At 46.8% G+C, this 21,645-nt stretch overlaps 1 protein-coding gene across 7 annotated transcripts in view; it reads right to left on the bottom strand.

Annotated features, from left to right (window-relative positions):
- TTLL11 (tubulin tyrosine ligase like 11) overlaps positions 1 to 21,645 on the bottom strand; it is a 242,744-nt gene that overhangs the window by 13,918 nt on the left and 207,181 nt on the right. For 6 of the 7 annotated variants that reach the window (XM_072748716.1, XM_072748715.1, XM_072748717.1 and 3 more), the window contains one exon: positions 21,313 to 21,419. The exons of the other annotated variant lie outside the window; for it this stretch is intronic. In XM_072748716.1, the coding sequence (XP_072604817.1) occupies positions 21,313 to 21,419 (107 nt within the window). The remainder of the gene's footprint in view (positions 1 to 21,312; positions 21,420 to 21,645) is intronic. 7 annotated transcript variants of the gene reach the window in all.

The following is a 21,645-nucleotide window of genomic DNA, read 5'->3' as shown; positions in this document are numbered from 1 at the left end:
ACAGGTTACAGGACACATTTGCATATTTGGATATAATTAAATCCAAATCATTGTGGACAGCCAGGGGATATTATCCCAGACTGAATAGGAGATATTTTTTTCCTCTTAAAAATACCTGAGCTTTGGGCAGCCTGGGTGGCTCAGTGGTTTAACGCCTGCCTCCAGCCCAGGGCCTGATTCTGGAGACCCAGGATCGAGTCCCACGTCGGGCTCCCTGCATGGAGCCTGCTCCTCCCTCTGCCTGTGCTTCTGCCTTTCTTTCTCTCTCTCTCTGTGTGTCTCTCATGAATTAAAAAAACAAAAACAAAAACAAAAACAAAACAAAACAAAACACCTGAGCTTCCATGCTCAGCAAAGCATTTTAAGGTGTTGGTGTGCTATGACCCACCTAGAAGACATGTTTCTGTCTCATAGTGAAATTCTAAATGTGTAAGTATGCAGGCTTTCTGTTTGGAATCGTTGGTAGGAAATAAAGCTAAATGATCTTGACTAGAATTAGCTTAGTGATTCTTTTCTGTGCAGTGGAATGTTTCCCACAAGGGTTGCCTGTGAAACCTGTACCAACTCCAAGGTGGTTAATCACCAGAACCTTCCTTCCTTTCTTAGGGAGTCTTGCAGCCTGGCTCCACCTGCTGCTCCCAAACACGAGTGTGGTCTCTCTGGGCCAGGGCTGGGGTCTCAAAGGACTCCGTTTCAAGAGATGGAACCAGGGCATTTCCCATGAGACAGTATCAGGCTCATGGGACAGTGATGGCGGGAGGTCACATGCGCTGCTTTGGGTCTAGCTCTGCCATAAACTAGTGGCCTTGTCTTTAGCAAGTGGTTTCACCTCTCCAGGTCTCTGCTTCTGTATCTGCAAAGTGAGGACATTACACCTCTCCCAGGTGGTTTTTATAAGACACTGCCCAGAGAAAGCCCAACATGGTGCTTAATAACAGCTGTTCAGAAGCCCCGGGCTAGCTCCCACTTGGGTTTCTATGCCCTCACCACATATCCTGCAGTGCTATCATGGCATTGGTTTCATTTGCTTCTTTTGTGGCTGACAGCTGATCGCTTGTCTCCACACTGGACTGTCATGAGGCAAAGGTGTCTTCACTTCTATCTTCAGCAACCACAGAGCAGATGCTCCACACTTGTTTGTAGAATAAAGAGCACATGGGCTGGGATGACAGGGAGGAAGAATTGTGCAGGGGTTCAGGAGAGAATAGTTTCTGTCCCTGTTGGGCCTCGAACTAGTCACCTCCCCTCTTTAGGCCTCAGTTTCTCCTTTTGCACACTGGGTGATTTCTTGAGACTCCAGAAGCATGGGGAGGGATGGTAACTTCTGAATGTTTAAAAAATGGTAGTGACTTATCGGGGGCACCCTGCCCACAGGAATTCACACTGTGTGTTCTTCCTGTGTGCTCATGTCATCTCACAGAAATCCCGAAACATCTTGCCACCTGCCCAAGGTCATGCTGTTGGACAGTGCCCATGCTGGGGTTCCTACCACTGCTCTGCACTGTCTCACTCCAAATCAGATGGCAACTTCCAGAAGGCCCATCTTTTTAGAGAAGAAAGAGCCTCTTCACTCCCACCTCTTCCCACACAGTTCGAGAACACACACCCAGTCATTGTATTTACCCATTACAGCGGTGACAAGTCACCATCACCTTTGTCATTGTCTGGATGGAAAAATTAGTAAGTGTCAGGAATGAATCATAAAAAGACCTTGCAAGAAAATCATTATCGCCAGGAGCCTGTGACACCCAAATAACAAACATAACCAAAGTCGAAAGCAGCTCCTTCATCATTTCGTTAGGCATGGGTCACACTGCTGAACAGCACAAAGTGGCCCAAGGTCCCCCTCCAGTCCCATCCAGCATCACCCGGCTCCATCACCACAGACACAAGCTTCTGAGTCACTGGCGGGGAAGATGGGCTACAGGACCTGTCACCACTTCCTGTAACTCCTTGGAGCAATTCCAGACATTTCTCATGGGATTAATGGCTGTAGCAGAACTTTCTGAGGTTCCACACTTATTCCTCAGCAAGTGGTTAAAACCTCTGGCATGGAAAGGATTTCAAAAATAACACAATCCAGGCCCTTACAGGACAATAACACTCAAAATAATAAGAAATACTATGAGTAGGGCTTAGTATGCACCAGGCACTGTGGCGAACTCTTTAGGGGCACCTCTCATTTAATCCTCAAAATAAAATCTGGGTGGTGGATACACTTATAACCCTTGGGCTGTTCATCAGTGTTTAATGACATAGAAAAACTGCTTTTGTCTTGGGCTCTGTTTGTTAGCTGGGTGCCAGAGGCTTTTAGGGTACACAGAGGTACACCCAGAGGTATTTGGGCAGAGTTCCACAGCCCAGAGGTGGGGTGGGGATTCAAACCCAGGCGCTGTGAATCTGCCCTCTCAGCACACTAGCTGCATCAGGCTTGCTCAGAGAGGCAAGGAGAGAGCCACAGGTTACACGGAGGAACGACCGTTTCTAGTATGGTCTGTTTGCCTGGAGGCCCCCCTGAGATCCCGAGCCATGGCTGCCCTCCCTGGCGTTGCTAACAATGGACATCTGGCCCCTACTTGGTCTTCTCCAGGGGCGGGGTGCTCATCACCTCCCCGAGACCCCTTCCTATCATGTGTCTCTGCCTCTGAGCTGAAATGTGCAAAGTCCCCTCCAGTCTCCCCTTTCATAGAGCAAATCTAACTCTTCGTCCCCATGGCAGCCTGGCTCTTGAGGGTTTGTATGCCAGCATTCCGGGTGATTCAAGTCCACAGACACTGGCTGACACTCACCAGGTGGATACAGAGGTGTGTGAGCCTTCCTTTGTTGGAGCAGAGGGGAAAGTGTGTGTGTGTGTGTGTGTGTGTGAGAGAGAGAGAGAGAGAGAGAGAGAGAGAGCATGTATTGGGGAGTGGATAGGGTCAGAATGCAGAGGAAGCAGCAGAAAATTGCAGAAGAGTCAAGAAAGCCCGCAGACGCCTGTGGGAGGAGAGGTAGGTGGTCTGGAATTCAGGCCTGGGCCCCTAGATCAGCCAAATGGCCCACAGAGATGCTGTGTCCACCCCTCAGGGTGAGCTTCCATCCCCGCCCCCCCGACTGGAACTGCTCCTGCCAAAAGCCTGGCCACCTTCCATTCCCCTTCCCACTCCCTCTGCAGCATTGGTCAGTGGGGAAGCCTCCCTCCTTAAAGTGCATTTTCCTACTTTTCCGATGCCCCACTCTCTGGCTTTTCTCTGTATCCTTCTGGCAACTCCTGGTTCAGGGGCTCCAGTGCTCTACTGACTCTTCTCTTGTTCATGGAGCGTGGGGTCCTGCAGGTCTCTCTGCCTGGGCACTGATGAAGACAGGTCTCTCTCTTCCCATCATTCATTCCCTAGGCTTTAAATATCTTCTATGGATTGATGCTCCAATCCCTCACCCCCGGGCCAGACCGCTTTTTTGCCCCCAGGATATCTCATTAGCATCTCAAAGAGCCTGTTACAAATGGAACTCTGGTTTTCCCCCTCCATCCTGCTTTACCTTAAATCATACCCATTTCAATAAATACTATCGCCACCCACCACACTGTTCAAGCCAGAAATTGGAGAGCCATTTTCGAAACTTCTCTCCCACGGCCCCCCTCCCTCTCTACTATCGCCAACCACCCCCCAAGGCTCCTCTGCCCTCCCAGCAACCTCCTTACTGGTTGCCCCGTTTCTGGCACTGCCCCTTCCAACACAGCTTTCAGAGCAACATCCACTTCCTTAACCTGTTAGGAGCCACAGCAAGATCTAGCACCTCCTGCCTGCCTCTGTAGCAACCCCCCTCCCCCCACTACCCATCACCCTCCCCACCCCCCCACCCCCGCCTTCCAGAACCCCCCTCTCTGCTTGTGTGCCACTCCCCTCACTGCCAGCTTTTGTTCCCCAGACCCTCCTGCACACTCTCCTACCTCAGGGCTTTTGTCACTAACCGTTCCCTCTGCTGGAACATTCTTTCCCTCAGTGTTTACACCCTTGGCCCTTAAGACGTCAGTGACAGTGCTCTGACAGGCTCCCTGAAACTTAGTTATCTCATTGAGCTCATCACATGTAAATACAGGCTTATTTCTGTGTTTTTATGTTTCCTCTCTATCTGCCTCTGCTGCCAGACTGTCAGAGGCATGAGACCTGGGTGTCCTAAGGGTCACTGCACATGTGGTCTCTCACATTAGTAGATGGACTGAATGAAATATCTAGACATAATACACGGCACACAGTAGGTGTTGGGGGAATGTCAACTCTCTCCTCTCCCACTAGTCGGCTGATCCACAGCCACAAGCACCCACACAGGCCTGTGTTCAAATTCAGGGTCTATTATGGGCTGACAGGTGAACTTGGATCATTCCTTTCACTTCTGGGAGCCTCAGCTTCTACCCACCCTACCCTATTCTTGTAAAGTTTCAATGAGAAAATACAGATGGAAGGGGCCTGATGTGTGTCGGGCACATGAGGACACCCCAAAATTTGAGCTTCTTTACTTATTGTCTCTTAGTGATCAGAGGGGCCAGGCCCAGCAGTCTGGTGCCCTGGAGGGCAGACTCAGGCTCTCCATCCACTGTAGTTTTGTTTTTGTTTTTAAAAAAGGGCCATCAGTGGGAAGACAGGCCACTCTGTCCCTGCTGAAGGCAGCCCTTTTCCCTGTGCTCCATGCCTGCCCTCCCGCTAACTGGCTGTAATGTCTGGAATTCACAGAACACCAGAGTCTGGAGCCTTCGGGGTGGAGGGTGCCCATTCTCACCAGGAGGATGGAGCCTGGGTCTCAAGGAGAGACCCCTCTGAGGAGATCTGAGGAGCCAGCCTGTCACTGAGAACGGTGATGGGAGGCAGATCAGTGTCAAAAACAAGATCAAGAAGTGGGTTTCAGCTTGACTCACATTAAAAATGTCACTTTAGAGCACAAATGAGAGAGAAGAGAAATGCTCTTTTATGCGGGAGTTTATTTTTATCACTTTGTCAGAGAGAAACTGCAGCCCCGAGGGCACTCGAGCTGCACAGAATTACCCAAAACATTAACATGCAAATTGCCTTCTTTAGAGAAGGTAATTTTATTAGTGCTTGAAATGTTTCTTTCACTGTACTGCTCAAGAGCAGTGCTGTCTGGGGGCCAGTTGGGGCCACCACAAATGGAGGATTGGGGGAGTCCTGAACTAGGTTCTACTACCTCCTATATTCAGGATCACACCTGGGCCATGCTCCAGTTTTACAGCTGGTTACCATAGGTGCACCTAGTGTAGACAGCAAGTGACTTGTTCAAGATCACACAACATCAGTGGCAGGAAGAAGCAGGGCTGAGGTCACGTGTCCTGTGTCTAGGTAACCAGGTGAGCCACAGGGAATCATGAGGGCTGTAGAAGTGGCCACTCTGAGAATAAGGAGCAGTGACGTTCCATCCACCGGTTTGTTCTTTCATTTATTCACTTACTCATCTTTTCGATTAGCTTTCACTGGGCTAAGCCCTGGGCCCTAGCTGTGAGTCATGCATGGGCTCAGGATCCACTGGGGACAGGTGGAGAGGGATACAGACATCCGCAAACACGATGAAGCAAGGTGAAGCCTACTGGCAGGAGCAGAGGCACGAACGGAAACATGTTTTTCTGTCTCAGAGTAGCCCATGCAGCGGCTCCCTGAAGTGTGGGAGGAGAGTGGAGCTGGAATGAGGGGCTGGGGTTGCAGGGGACGGTGAGGAGGCTGGCCAGGCCAATCTCAAAGGCTAAAGGGCTCAGATTCTATCTTCGGGTGGCAAGCAGTCCCCACGGGGCTGGTTAAGGACAGAACTGCATTCCCCTGGGGCTTCAGGAGGAAGAGGCTTTCCCCAGCCCCAGAGTGCCAAAATGACAGAAGGTTCTATGAGGCTGCGCTTACATAAGGCTTCCTCCTCCTTTCACAGACGTGATCAGTGGGGAAGTGTGGGCAGAGACACCCACCTGCCACCAAGAAGAAAGCACTTCAGTCATGTAAGGTCTCACTCAACAGTTCAGGTACACACAGTTTCTCACCCTGTGTGTATTGGCAGCTGCATCATCTGAGCATGATGGGGCATGGGGACCTGCTCCCCCACCCCTGGGCCCAGTAGCTGTCTTTTAGGGAAGCCAAAGGGAAAATGTGGCTATTTCAAGTAAGCAGAGAGCAATAGTGGAGATCCTGAATAAGCATACTTCATCTCAGGCTTTCTTCACCCTGATACTTTCCAGATTTGGGGCCAAAAAATTCTTTGTTGTGGGGGAATCTGTCCTATATATTGCAGAATGTTAAGAAGCATCCTTGACCTCTGCCCACTGGATGCCAATAGCAACTTCCCTTCTTCCCTAGTTGTGACAACCAAAAATGTCTCCCGATATGACCAAATGTCCTCAGGGGCATGAGGGGAGATACAAAACCAACCCCTGCTTTGAGAACCACTGGTCTACCTAGATCTCAGGGTACACTTATGAAGGCTGACACACCTGACCACTAGAAGTCCCAAGTCTCCCAGTAAGATGCAGGGTACACCCCAGGGGCATGATGTCTGCCTCTTCCCTCCCCCATACGGCAAAGGATGGGGTGGAGTGTAGGTTTTATCACATGCTGTGTATTGGCTATCTCAAAATAAATGGGTAATTTAATTCCTAGAAAGATCTAGGAAAAGGAGCAAGGTAGGAAGTAGGAGGAAGGAGGAAGGAGGAAGGAGGTAGGAAGCCGCTGGATGGCAGGTGGTTCTTCCATTAACTTACCAGGTCTTAGGGTCACTTGGATTCAGAGTCTCATGTGTAAAGCAAAGGTGTTGGAATAGGTGATTTCCCAGGCATTTCATATTTTATTTATTTATTTATTATTATTATTTTTAAGATTTTATTTATTTATTCATGAGAGACACAGACACACAGATTGAGAGAGGCAGAGACACAGGCAGAGAGAGAAGCAGGCTCCATGCAGGGAGCCTGACGTGGGGCTTGATTCTAAGACTCCAGGATCATGTCCTGGGCCGAAGGGAGGTGCTCAACCGCTGAGCCCCCCAAGCGTCCCCATTTCAGGTTTTAAACACTAGGATTCTATGGCAGTAAACACACATTGGAGGATGCTACCAGTGAATACTGAAGTTGGCCATGTATGAGAGATGATGGACTCTGGGCTGGATAAGGCTCTATCTTGGCTAACTCGGCCATTTTATTGGCTACAGAGAGACTGGTCAGGTGGATCATGAGATTCTCATTTCACTCTCTTGATTTCACCAAGAATTCCATAGAAAATCTCTGAAAAAAGCCTATATAGTAAATATTTCTGGAATGCTTAGAATTGATAGTTTCTCAAAGACCATTAGAATTGGAAGACAAAGAATTTTGGCTCTGCCACCCCCTAGCTGGGTGACCTGGGCACATTACCTAACCTTTCTGAGCCTCAGATCTCTTCTCTGAAACCTGGAGTAGAAATGTAAACTGTCCAAGTTGACATGAGAAGTGTAAAATGCACATAGAGGACTTCCAGCTTCAGTACTACATGTAAAGAACTTGGAAGTCATCACTTCAGTCCTCACCACAAGAAAAAAGATAATCAGACTAAAAGCCGATGATTTCCCTTACATCCATCAGAGAATTGAGTTCACAGGGCAGAGTGCCACCCTGAAAACTGGACAGACAAGTGAAAACAGAAAATCATAACCAGGGTTAGTTTACCAGCAGCAGTGGCTGCTGGAGCCAGTTACTGGTAAGAATGCTTCATTGGTGATTGAGGATTTGCCAGAGGCTGAGTATGGAGGAGATTGAGAGTTAGAACACTCCTGGAGCCCAGTTTTAAGGGTCCTCCACATTTTTGTGGGTTTTACCTCCAGAATCCCTTGGTTCTCAAGATGGTGACTGGAGAAAAATCCCATGTACCTCAGGCAGGGGTATAGGCATGGAAGTAATCTTTTTGAAACCTGTTCTGAGTGTTCTCCATAACAAAAGACCACCTTCCAGGAAGGCTAGTTTACCAGAAGTTTATCTGAGCTGAGAGGGAAGGGCAATTAAACTCCAGCCTTTTTGGCCTTCCTATATCACATAAAGGCAGGAAAAAAAGGGCTAAGAGACACTTCTGAACGTCACAGTCAGGGGAATCAAGGCCACTAAGAAATTGAGATTTAATCACAAGATTAGCAAATGCTGTCTCTCCTCAGCACCTTAGCACCACATCAAAAGGGCTCCAATGTAACAGAAGTGGATAACAATTGACAGCTCCAAGACAAAGACTGTTGAAGGAGTTTTTAGGAAAGCCCAAGGACAACAGGGGGAGAAAATGAAACCAATGAAACTGAAGCCTCTGGCACCTCCAGCCCTGGCAAATATTAAATAAAGCCCAGCACCTAATCAGGTTAATATAAAACCTCACACTGAAAACCTGATTACCTCAGTTCCTACTGTTTGGTCTACCATGTCTGGCTTTCAACAAGACATGCTAAAAGACAAGAAAAAAATTTTGTCTGTAGAGACAAAGCAAGCATCACAAGTGGACTCAGTTATGATACAATGTTGGAATCATGCAATGGAGAATTAAAAATATTGATGATTAGTATGTTAAGGGCTCTAATGGAGGAAATTGGCAATACTCTATAACAGATGGGCAATGTAAGGAGAGAGATGGGAAGGAACTCTAAGAAAGCATCAAAAGAAATAGTTAGAAATAAAAACACCATAACAGAAGTGAAGAATGTCCCCAATGTACTCATCTGTAGACTAAACATGGCCAAAGAAAGAATCAGTGAGCCTGAAGACATGTCAATCAAAATGTCACAAACTAAAATGCAAAGGGAAAGAATAAAGAAAAGGAGAATGTCCAGGAACAGTGTCTTTGGATGACATAAAAGAAATGGATACGTTACTTGAAACATACAACTTACCAGGACTGAATCATAATGAAATAGAATTTCTGAGTAGACCAAGTATCAGTAAGGGGATTGGATCTGTCATCAGAAACCTCCCAACAACCAAACTCTAGGACCAGATGGCTTCACTGGTGAATTCTACCAAACATGTAAAGAAGAATTCATAGCAATAATTGTTTTAAATGTGAATGGTTTAAATATGTCAATTAAAAGACAGAGATTGTTAGAGTAGATAAAAAACAAAATCCAACTGTATGTTGTTTACAAGAAATCCTCTTTGAACATAAAGACATAGATAAAAAGGGAAGGGATAGATAACAATATATCACTAACCAAAGTAAGTTGGAGTAGGTAAATTAATTCAGACGAAGCAGGCTGCAGAACAAAGAAACTTATCAGGAATAAAGGTGGGCATTATATGATGATTAAGGGGTCAATTCTCCAAGAAGTCAGAATGATCCTTAACATGTATGTAGCTAAAAACAGAGTGTCAAAATATGTGAGGTAAAACAGATAGAATTGCAAGGGAAAATAGACAAATCTGGTATTAAGTTGGAGATTTTAACACCCCTCTCTCAGTAATTGACAGATTCAGCAGGCAGAAAATTGGTAAGGATATAGTTGAATTGAACAGTACCATCAATCAACTGGATCTAATTGACATGTACAAAATACTTCATCTTACGAGAGTAGAATACACATTCTTTTCAGGTCACATGGAACATTCACCGTAATAGACTACTAATTGGTAATTAACAATTACTAATATCAGAAATGAAAGAGGGATGATCACTACTGATCCTATGGACATTAAAAGGATAATAAAAGAGGGGTGCCCAGGTGGCTCAGTCAGTTAAGTGTCCAACTCTTAATTTTGGCTCAGCTTATGATCCCAGGATTGTGAGATTGAGCCCCATGTTGGGCTCTACACTGCACTGTAAAAAGGTGTGGAGCCTGCTTAAATTCTCCTTCTGTCTCTGTCCCTCTTTCTCTCCCTCCCTCTCTCTCAAAAAAAAGAAAAGGATAATAAAGGAATATTATTAATAATTCTCTGCCTACAAATTTGGTAACTTAGATGAAGTGGACCAGTTCCTTGAGAAACACAATTTACCATAATTCACACAAAGAGAAACAGATAATCTAGATAGGATTATCTCTATTAAAGAAATTGAATCAATAATTAATCATCTTTCAAATTCAAAAAAGAAAACCATAGGCTCTGTTGATTTCACTGGTCAATTCTACCAAACATTTAAGAAAGAAATTATACCAATTCTCTTCCATCTCTTCCAGAATATAAAAGCAGAGGGAACACATTCTAACTCATTTTATGGGGCCAGCATTAGTCGAATAACAGATAATGGCATTATTAGAAAGAAAAACCATAGACCAATAGTTCTCAAGAACATGGATGCAAAAATTCTCAACAAAATTTTACCAAATGGAATTTAATAATGTATAAAAATAATTATACACCATTACCAATGGGGTTTATCCCAGGTGTGCAAATCTACTTTAATACCCAATAATTGATATAATCTATTGTATCAATAAGCTAAAGAAGAAAATCATATTATCATATTGATAGATGCAGGAAAACCATTTGACAAAATCAAATACCCATTCATGATTTTTATTTTTTTTTTTAATTATTTATTTATTTATTCAGAGGGACACACAGAGAGAGAGAGAGAGAGAGAGAGAGAGAGGCAGAGACACAGGCAGAGGGAGAAGCAGGCTTCATTCAGGGAGCCCAACGTGGGACTCGATCCAGGATCTCCAGGATCACGCCCTAGGCTGCAGGCGGCGCTAAACGGCTGCGCCACCGGGGCTGCCCCCCATTCATGATTTTTTCTAAAAAAAACCCTCTAAATAGATTATTTTCACTTGATAAAGAATATCTATTAAAAAAAAAAAAAAAAACCCTACAGTTAACATCATACTTAGTGGTGAGAAACTAGATGCTTTCCCCCTAAGCCTGGGAACAAGGCAAGGATGTTCCCTCTCACCACTCCTTTTCAACGTTTTGGTTAATACAGTAAGACAAAAAAAAAAAAAATAAAATAAAATGTATATAAACTCAACACATTACAAATTAAGATACCAGCAAGTTGTTTTGTGGATATCAACCAAGTTAATCTAAAATTAATATGGGGGGGCGGGGCACCTGGGTAGCTCAGTTGGTTAAGCATCCAACTCAATTTTGGATCAGGTCATGATCTCGGGGTCCAGGGACCAAGCCCCATGTTGGGCTCTGCACCCAGTAGACAGTCTGCTTGGGGATTCTCTCCTCCCTCTGTCCCTCCTGAGTTAGGGACAAACAGGGCTTGGCAGGGCTAGGTAGGGGGCCATGGAATCAGGCTCACAGAATCCCAAAAATGCCAAGATACAAGTAAATCAGAGATAAGTAAACCAGAGATAAGACAGCAAGCCAGACCACCCTGCCCTAGGTGTGGGTGGGGAGGGTGTCTTTTTTATGACAGTCATCTGTGACCAAGAAAGAATAATCAGAGCCCAACAAAGCAGTAAGGCATTAAAGATGTTATCACTAGTCTTTACATAATGGTGACATCAATAGATAATGTTAAAAGGATTTAGGTTCCCTGGTTGGCTTCCAATAAAAGACCAACCCTACAAACCCTCAGTGGCAACCCAGTTGGGACCCCTCTCACTTCTGAGGGCTTTGCCTCTGTATTCTCACTTAATAAACTTCTATCCCCTTCTATCTCATTTGTCTGAGAGATGCATTCTTTGACTCTGTGAGACAAGCATCAAGCTCTCCCGTATCACTCACACCCTCTCTAAAATAAATAAAGAGAGATGAGATGAGGGAGGGCACAGAAGGAGAGAGAGTCTCAAAGCCTCTGCACTGAGTATGCAGCCTGATGTGGGGTTTCATCTCATGATCCTGAGATCACAACCTGAGCTGAAACCAAGAGTCAGACACTAGCTGGCTATGCCACCCAGATGACCCAGTAAATAAATCTTGAAAAACATCAAATAAAATTTATATGGGAAGACAAAAGTCCAGAATAGGCAACACAATACTGAAGTTCCAGAAGAACCAAGCCGGAAGACTAGCACTAGCCAAATTCAATACTTACTATAACGCTATATTAATCAAAACAACATAGCACTAGCAAAAGAACATATAATAGATCAATGGAACAGAATAGAGAGTCCAGAAATAGACTCACACAAGTATAATCAACTAATCTTTGATATAGAAGCAATGGCCATTCAGTGGAGAAAAACTAGTCTTTTCAACAAATGGTACTGGAATTAGACATCCATATAAAAAAACACAATCTAGACCAGACTTTATACCTTTCGCAAAAAAAGTAATTTAAAATAAATCATAGACCTAAATGTAAAATGAAAAACTATAAAACTTCTAGAAGATAACATAGGAGAAAATCTAGGGGGCCTTGGATTTGGATATGCATTTTGAGATACAATACCTTTTGGCAAGGTCCATGAAAGTAAAAAAAATGATGTTAGGCTTTAAGAAAATTAAGGACTGACCTATGAAAGACACTGTTATGAAAATGAAAAGATAAGCCATATTCTTGGAGAAAACCCTTACAAAAGACATATTTGATAAAGGACTTGTATCCAAAATACGCAAAGAACTCTTAAAACTCAACAGTAAGGAAAAAGGCAACCCAATAGCCCAATTAAAATACAGGCAAAAGATCTGAACAGACATCTCACCAAAGAAGACACAGATAGCAAACAAACAAATGAAAAGATACTCAAGGGATTCCCAGGTGGCTCAGCGGTTTAGCACCTGCCTTCGGCTCAGGGCATGATCCTGGAGACTTGGGATTGAGTCCCACATCAGGCTCCCTGCATGGAGCCTGCTTCTCCCTCTGCCCGCCCCCGCCCCCGCCTCATGAATAAATAAACAAAATATTAAAAAAAAAAGAAAAGATACTCAACATCATATGTCTTTAAGGAAGTGCAAATGAAAACAGTGAAATAGGGCAGCCCCGGTGGCGCAGCGGTTTAGCGCCGCCTGCAGCCCAGGGCGTGATCATGGAGACCTGGAATCGAGGCCCACGTCAGGCTCCCTGCATGGAGCCTGCTTCTCCCTCTGCCTGTGTCTCTGCCTGTCTCTCTCTGTGTGTCTCTCATGAATGAATAAAAAATAAAAATAATAAAAATAATAAAAACATCTGCTTTAAAAAAAAGAAAAGAAAAAAGAAAACAGTGAAATACCACTATTCTCCTATTACAATGGCTAAATCCAAAACCTGACAATAAAATGCTGATAAAGTCATGGAGAGACAGGAAATCTCATTAATTGCTGGTGGAAACACTGAAAATGTACAGCCACGTTGAAAGATTGGCCGTTTCTTACAAAGCTAAACATGGTCTTACTATATGACTGAGCAATCACATTCCTAGGTATTTGCCCAAAGCATTGAAAACATGTCCACACAAAGCCTGCACACAAATGTTTGTGACAGCCTTATTCATAATTGCCAAAATTTGGAAGCAACCAAGATATTCTTCAATAGGTGAATGGATTGATAATCCAGGTATATCTTTTCAGTGGAGTATTACTCAGAAATATAAAGAGCTGAGAGATCAAGTCACAAAAAGACATGGAAGACCCTTAAATGCATATTGCTAAGCGAAAGAACCCAGTCTGAAAATGCAGCCACAGTACAATTCCAACCATATGACATTCAGGAAAATGCAGTTATGGAGACAGTAAAAAGGTTGCCAGGGGTTCAGGGTGAGGGAGGATGAATAGATAGGGCACTGGGGATTTTTAGGGTAGTGAGACTATTCTGTATGGTCCTATAAAGTTGGGGAAATTACATTGTGCGCTTATCAAAACACATGGAATGCACAACATCAACTTTAATGTAAACTATGGACTTTAATAATGTATTAATATTTATTCACTAACAAATATACAGTGTGTAATACAAGATATAGTGGACAATGTGAGGGAGATATATGGGAATTCTTGGTACTATCTGCTCAATTTTTCTGTAAATTTTTTGTACTATCTGGGCACCGTTGGAGGTGGCCCCTCATCCAGCTAGTCCTCATTTCCTCAACTCTATGTAGCAGAGCAGTGGGGAGGTTCCAGTGTCATATTTGTGACAGTAACATGTATATGAACATTTTTATAGGACTCCCCTGGCAGGAGGAGGGGCAGGTGAGGGATGCCTGGGAGAGGAGTCCCCTAGATGGGTCTGTCATGGCTAAGACCAGGGACCAGACCTTTGTCTTACAACACAGCTCTGCCCAACACTTAGTGATGCCTCAGTCACTGAATCATGGTCTTGGGCCTGGGGACATTTTGGGATTGGCAGGGCCTTTCCATCTCTGTGTGGTTGTGGCTATTGTCACTTCCCAGGCAGCACAAGGCAGAGGCTCAGGACAGGTTCCTGCTCTGCCCCCGGAATTCCTCTCTACCCAAGCCTTGGTTTCCTCCTCTGAGAACGGGGTCATGGGAATAAGACCCAGCTCACCAGCAGTGTGAGCATTCAGTGCACAGATGGACTGGGAGAGTGCTTTGAAATCTGTAAAGCTCACTAACATCAGGAACCTCCACAGTGCTAAAAGCAAACAAAGGGCCCAGTTTGAGGCAGGCATGTACTTCCTCACTAAGCCTTTACAACAACACAAGGTAGATGTCATTAGCTCCATTTTAAAGGAAACTAAGGCCCCTAGAGCTGAAGTGCCCCCTCTAAAGGGCTGCCAGCCAGGAGGTGAGGAGTGTGGGGGATTGACCAGCAGCCCAAGGTGATTCAGCTGTCCCCACCCGCCCCAACAAACTCCATCCTGCTTGGCTGAGCCTGTAAGATCCCCAGGGGTAAGCAGCAGGTACAAGCCAGAGGTGGGGGGAGGCTGCATAAAGTATCATTCCGCTTTTCCCTTTCTGTGTCTTCTGTGGGTGGGGATGGTCAGGCCAGCTCAATGGACAGAGATCCTGTTCCCTTCCTGCTGGAGGTGACAATGGAGGGGATAATGAACAGGTGCCTCTGACACAGGGGCTCCTGGTGGCCCTCACACAGGAAGAAGTAATTCCAGAACACACAGCCCATGAGGTGGCAGGTCCCGAAGTGTCTGTGTGAGGGAGAGGGCAAGCTGGTGTTTCTGTCGGCTCACTTGCTTTTATTAAGGCTAATTCTGAGGCCGACTATTTTGTTAAGTGTGTAGGGCACACATCCAGAGAGGCCCATCTGACTTTGAGATAATTTCAAGGCTGAAGAGTGTCACTTGTGCCAGACACGTTACAAGAGGCACTGCATGAAACCTGCCTAGTAATCGGCGGCCTCCCATATTTCAGAGGGAGGGGGCCCACCATGTATATGTATAAGCGAGGCCTTGCTAAACATTCCAAGTAAAGATACCTTTAAATATTTCAGTACATCGTTAACCAAATACATTTTAGTTGGTGCTCATTCCAGCTGATGAAAGCATGGGAGGCAGCTGATTTGCATAAGTCGACTGAGGAAATTTGGTGAGAGACAGATTCAGACACCCACAGGCGCTGCAGATCATCAGGGTCTGCTCCTAGCTCGTTCGACACATTTGCAGAGCACCTACTATGTGCCAGGTGCAGCGCTCGGCTTAACAGGGGTTAGTCTAGCTTAAGGGGCAGATGCCACACTCACTCCACAGCGTTTACCTGGCTGGTTATGGTTAGTGTTGCTGAGGAGCAGGGCTGGATGCTCTTGAAGCTGATGGGGAGAGGGTCCTTGAGGAGATGGCCTGGTCAGTAGTATGCAAGGGGAAGAGTTTCCAGCAGAGGCAAGGGGCCAGGTGGAGGACCTCCAAGGTGGTGCCTACCCTGGCTACAGAGAGTGAGTAGGGAGCTAGTGAGGGGAGGGGTGGCTGCAGAGGAGAGGTCCAGTCTTCGAGGCTCTCCTTCCCTCAGACGCTCCACGCTGGCACTGGAGTCTTAGACCAGCAGCTATAGGCAGCAGCTGGTGGGCTCTGCATGGAAATGTGGTGCACAGGGAGGGCTGGAAGCCACCACAGCCACTTCTCTAGTGAGCACCCACTAGGGTGAGAGCAGGTATGTGAAGGAATGGCCAGAGCCCTTCTTCAGAGACTACAGCAGGTACAGAGGGAGACTGGCCTGGGCTTCCAGACCCGGAGACCCTGAGAATGGGAGTGCTGCATTTCCCACTACAGGCCTCCAGGCCTCCTTGGGCTCACAGCACTCACCCTGCTTTCCCTCTTCCCAGCCACACCAGTCTTCAGTCTGGGGCAGGAATATGGGGCCAGTGAATGCAGTCTTGGAGGGAAAGGTGAGGTGGGCCTGCACTGCACTGGGCACAGAGGGAAAATGTGTTGGCACCACATATGTGCCATTCCTCTCCCTCTGTCTGGTCCCAGCACCTACAGGGCAACGGGCAGGAGCAGGTGCGGAGAAGCATTTCCTGAGAAGGGAGCACAGCAAGAGCCACGTGTGTGAGGGCAGCAGAGCAGCCCCTTCCTGAGCAGTGCCCATGGCAGACCCCACTCTGAGCACTTCCTGTGCTCCGTCTCACTTCGTCCAGGGCAATGTGTTCATGAGGTGGGCACCATGATTATCTCCACTTTGCAGATGACGAACACGAGGCTCAGAGGGAGTTATGTAACTTGCAGGGGTGACACCGCTAGCAAGTCACGGAGCCTGGATTCGAGGCCAGATTTGTTAGATCCCAGAGCCTGTGGCTTTGGTTATACTGCCAGTCAGTCTAACAGCCCCAGGAAGGGGAGCATGTACGTAGCTCAGTCATTCTTCAGGCAGCAGAAGACGTGTTTCTTATTTTGGTTAAAGAGGCTGCAGGATGTGTCAGACATTGAACGATGCCACTCCTAGATTTCCCTCTGTAAGCAAGGTATGTGTGCGTGTGCTTGAATGAGTGGAGAGGAGGGGTGGGAAACACTCTTCAATCCATGTGTTCTTGCTTTGCAATCATGTTTCCATTGATTACTGGGAGGGGCCCCAGATGTCAGTTGTGTGTGAGATGGATGAGAGGTCCAGGTGCTGGGCTCCAATGTCCCCTTTGCCTGTGAAATGCTTGCCTCTCATAGATGACGCAGTAATACTATCTTTTATTGCCTAATTTTGATGATGTCCTAGTCTCTAGCACAGAGAAATGAAATTCCACTCTGGGAAGAGTTGGGAGCAAAGTCTCAATGATAAGGAGGTGCTTGTGAGTGCAATTTATATGAAGTGACTGCATCTTCACTGACAAATGTGTTTCTTCATTTGATTCTGGGCAACAACAGGGCTCCCTGACCTCAGTTTTTGCTAAGAAGACCCTCATTTAGATTTCTGTTCTGCTAGCAATTCTAGAATTGCAAATTGAAATCTTTATTTATTTATTTATGTATTTTAATGCCTATTACTTTGGCCAGCCAGCAAGTGTGGGATTGCATTTTACTAAATTCCATCAAGCTCCTAAGTAGTCATTGATATTCTAAAGAGGAAGACAAGACTATCTAGGGACTGATGAGCACAGGATCCAGCTGAGGGTTCTGTGGGTGAGAAGAGGTGGGGAATTGTCTGGTGTTGGGGGAAAGCCATGTGCTGGATGTGGGTTATTGTCAAGTCATAGCTTTTGTTTTGGGTGGTGAGTTCGTGGATGCTTATTACATTATTAAAAGTTGTTAATTCAAAAAGCTGCCTAAATAAAAGCAGGTTGTGCATGGATTGGGATGGAAGGCTCTTATGAACCAAGGATTATGATTAATCCAATTCTAATACATTCGAGCTCCAGAAAAAAAATTTTTTTGAAAACAAGTGTATTTAAAAGGATGGTCTGAGATTTAGATTTCATGATGTACATTCTTTTTTAAAAAAAATATTAGTTTTGATTTTTTTCTCACTAATCTTTCTAAACACCATTTTCCTTCTTCCATTGCAATATTGGGGTATGCATGCAACCCCATGCAGGTTGCAAAAAGATTCATTAAGGTCTCAGGCATCAGGAATCTGGTTAGCCCCTTCGGTGGGTGCTGACATCTCATGAGGGCAGAAGGGAGGTCTTGGCTGGCTTCCCGAAAGGGGATCTTTTGAGGGCAGTGGGACATGGCCAGTGCTGGGTGTGGGGTGATGGTCTTAAACAAACAGGCTGGTGTTTTCTGCTGGATGTTAAGGAGAGGGAAAGGAGACCACCTCTACTGTAGGCCATGGCTCTCACACTCCAAACGCCCTATTTGGGGACGCAGGACATTTTTTAATTGCTATTTGCTCATCAAACATTCACTGGATACTGAGTAAGATGCTATTGCATGCTTTGGGCCCTGTGCTAGCCTTCAGGGATACAGAACTCATAGAGAGTGGCTTTCCTGGGTTGCATATCATGCTAAGGGCTTTGTATATGTTCTTTTTCTTAACCTTCTCAGCACCCTTACTTTAATGCCCAGCACCCATGATCTGAACACCCACACACACACACACACACCTGCCACCCCCGAGTCTGTTATTTCCTTTCAGGAGCCATGGAAACAGGAATTAAAGCTATGAGGATGACGTCAGGGGATACAGGAACTCAGACTGGCAGCCAACCTCCCACTCCAGTTCCGTCTTCCCCATAGGCCCTGTGCTCTATGAACTGAACTTTCGCCTCCCTGCGTCACAAGCCCTACCACCTCCCCTGGTCACTCACATGAGCACCGCTGCTTGGGGTGGCCCTGGACTGGGGACAGCATCCTGGGCCAGGAGGCAGGAGGCTTGACTTCAAATATGGGCATGGCTACTCACTGGCTGTGGGATTTTATTTTATTTTTTTTATTATTTATTTACAATAGTCACAGAGAGAGAGAGAGAGAGAGAGAGAGAGAGGCAGAGACACAGGCAGAGGGAGAAGCAGGCTCCACGCACTGGGAGCCCAATGTGGGATTCGATCCCGGGTCTCCAGGATCGTGCCCTGAGCCAAAGGCAGGCGCCGAACCACTGTGCCACCCAGGGATCCCCTGGCTGTGGAATTTTAGACAAGCCACTTGCTCTTGGAACCTCAGGATCCTCATCTATAAAATGGGATACAATGACCTACTTTGAAGGTCTGGTGTGAGAACTGGCAATGAGACAGGCCCATGGGATGGAATCTCAAAGCCAGTCCCAGCTCACAGATGGATTACCGAGGTGTGGCAACAGGCCTGGGAGATCCCTGCCCTGGATCCGCCTGTCAGTAGGTGCTAAAAGGAAGTATCATTCTTATCTCTCTAGTGTGGTCAGCAGAACAGAGAGATCCTGGCAGACCCCAGAAAACCTCACCCGAGCCTGCACTGTGGATAGCCCCTGTGGATTCCGCTTACAGACAGCAATTTAAGAGGCAAACAAAACATGAACAGCTATTCAGAATTAACAATAGGCCAGATGGTGATGCTAGTTTGAAGCAATAAAACATGATAAATAGCTTCCTGCCGCTACTCCTGATCAATTTCAATATTTAATAATTCCACCACCACCCCACCCCCCCTCCCGGTCCCCTCCACAGGATCCTGCGAGGACTCCCTGCATTCAGCTCACAGAGCAAACACTTCCTCACTTTCTGAGGGCGTCAGCAAAAAGTGCGCTGCTCAGCTGTCACGTGAGCGCCTCGGTCCTGGAGATGATAATTAACCTGCCTGATTCTGCAGCCGCTCCATCTCAGTCCCATCCTGGTTGCCAGGGAAGGCCGTGAGGGCCCTGCACCCCGCTCCCTCCCAGATGCGGTACAATTCACCTTGTTGATTCAGTGAGCACTGATATCCCCTGAGTTTTGCTTTTGAATTACAGAAAGGAGGGCTGTGGGGAGCTGGGTGGTTATCCCACTCCAGGACCGGCTAGGAGGATAGAGCACCCTAGAAGGGACACTGTGGCAGCTTGATGTTAGAGTCGTGTCCACCAGGTATCCTTCTGAGCCTTGGCCTCCTTCTCCCTGCAGTGGAGGCGGTGATTCTACCTGCCTCCAGAACTCCAGGCAGGCCCGTGCATATCTAGTGCCCGCAGAGCGCTCATGCATAGGACTGGCTCAAGTGCTGCCAGCTGTAGCATCTTTATTAAAAGGTGGTGATCCCTGTGGCCAGAAAGCTGTGGCCCAGGCCTGACCACGGGTGTGTGTGTTGGGGGGGGGGGGTAGGATGTGACAGGGAGCACTCCACGCTCACACAGACCCACCCCTAGGAGGCTCCCCAGATGGCACCCACTAATAAGATTTGTCTCTTTGTCCTGCCAGCAAGGGCTGCAAGCATTTTCCTTTCCACTGCCACCGATACCTCAGCGCACCCCAGGGAGCAGGTACTGCTGGCCCCATTTACGGAAGAAGAGTAAGTGGAGAAGAGAGGCAGCATGGTTCTTCAAGATGACATGGGTAGAAAGTGGGAGTCATTTGCATTCTGGATCTCCTAGCCTCTGATTTCTCGTGTCCTCTCCACAGAATCACAGGAGGAAGCTGTGCCCTGGGGCACCCTGTCTGGCCTGTGTCATGTCCCTTTTGCAGGGAGGCGGCCCGGGGGAGGGAAGCCCGGGTGCCAGGTCACCCGAGCTACAGTTTACCATCCATGAAATTCAAAAGCTGATACCCAGTGCACTGGTTCACGGGGGCATTTAATGAAGGACTACGCATGAGAGCATGGTGTAATTTTGTGATGAGCTATACAAATGTCAGGTATGGTTATTAAGCCTTTTTGGAAAAACACACTGTGCGAGGAAAGACATCAGAAATGCATTCACCCTAAAGTAGATCCTTCTAACGGAATCCCTTACTGGCGCTCCTGTAATAGAGAAGATCAAGAGCACACTCTTTTGTGTGGCATTCAAGGCCTTGATGGCTCTTGCAACCCTATCTCTGCCCCTTCCCCTTCCCATTCCCCTTCCTGCTCTAGCCACTCTAAGCTTCTTGGTGTTATCTGAGCCTTCCACTTGTGTTCATGTCTTGGCCAGACCGCACCTGCCAGAGGGGTCCATACTGCCCTGTTCACTGGCTTATCCCAGTCATCCTTCTCCAAGAAGTCTTCCTCGACATGAACTCCTCTGGTGGGCTCCCGACAACCTCTCTGTGCCCTGCTCCTTCCTAGCACACAGCACACCATGCCAGCACTGGGCTCTCATCCACCTCCCTGCTCTACAGCGAGTTCCTTGAAGGTGAGAGCCAAGTGCTATTCACTCCCATTTACCCAGGGCCTGGCCCAGCACACGCTAGTACCTATGTGCTGACGGATGAACACATGAACCATTAAGTGGGTGTTTCCAGTACAAATGGAATCAAAGCCTTCAGCAAAGATAAGCGATTCTAATGGTGGAATTAGAATTTGGGTGAGCATAGCCTTGGTAGCTGAATTCAGAAGAGTGCTCCTGGATTCAAATTCCACTCAATCCTTCCAGCAATGTCTAGAGTTGATGGGATAACCTTCTCTTGCCCCAAACTTGACCTTTAACAAGAAGGAACCCAAAGGTATTGCCCACCCATCTGGACTCCCACTAGACATGGTGGAGGCCAGTCATCAGGAACCTACCTGAGTCCCGCTGGTCCAGGGTCATGGAGTTCCACCTCCTTGTGATGTCAATGTAGAGGATGTCCACAGCTGCCATGGACAAGCTGCTGCTGCTGAGCTTGCAGTTCCTGCCAAAGACCGTAGGGGACACATTACTGCTGGACAAAGCACCTCCTCTATCGGTTCACCTCCATGCCTTTGCCCAGGTTGTGTCCTCCCTTCCCACAGCTGGAACTAGAGAAGAGCACAAGGCGGGGGTGTTGAAGGGGAAGGCTGTAAATGTAAGCTAAGATTAGATCATGTGGGTTTCTGTCATCTGGCCAATTCTGAAGGGCTGGGAAGAGCAAGGACTTG

This window comes from Vulpes vulpes, chromosome 2 (assembly GCF_048418805.1).
Source record: "Vulpes vulpes isolate BD-2025 chromosome 2, VulVul3, whole genome shotgun sequence".
Taxonomy (NCBI): domain Eukaryota; kingdom Metazoa; phylum Chordata; class Mammalia; order Carnivora; family Canidae; genus Vulpes; species Vulpes vulpes.
The sequence above is the reverse complement of the archived record's forward strand: the minus strand, read 5'-3'. Positions and strand labels throughout refer to the sequence as shown.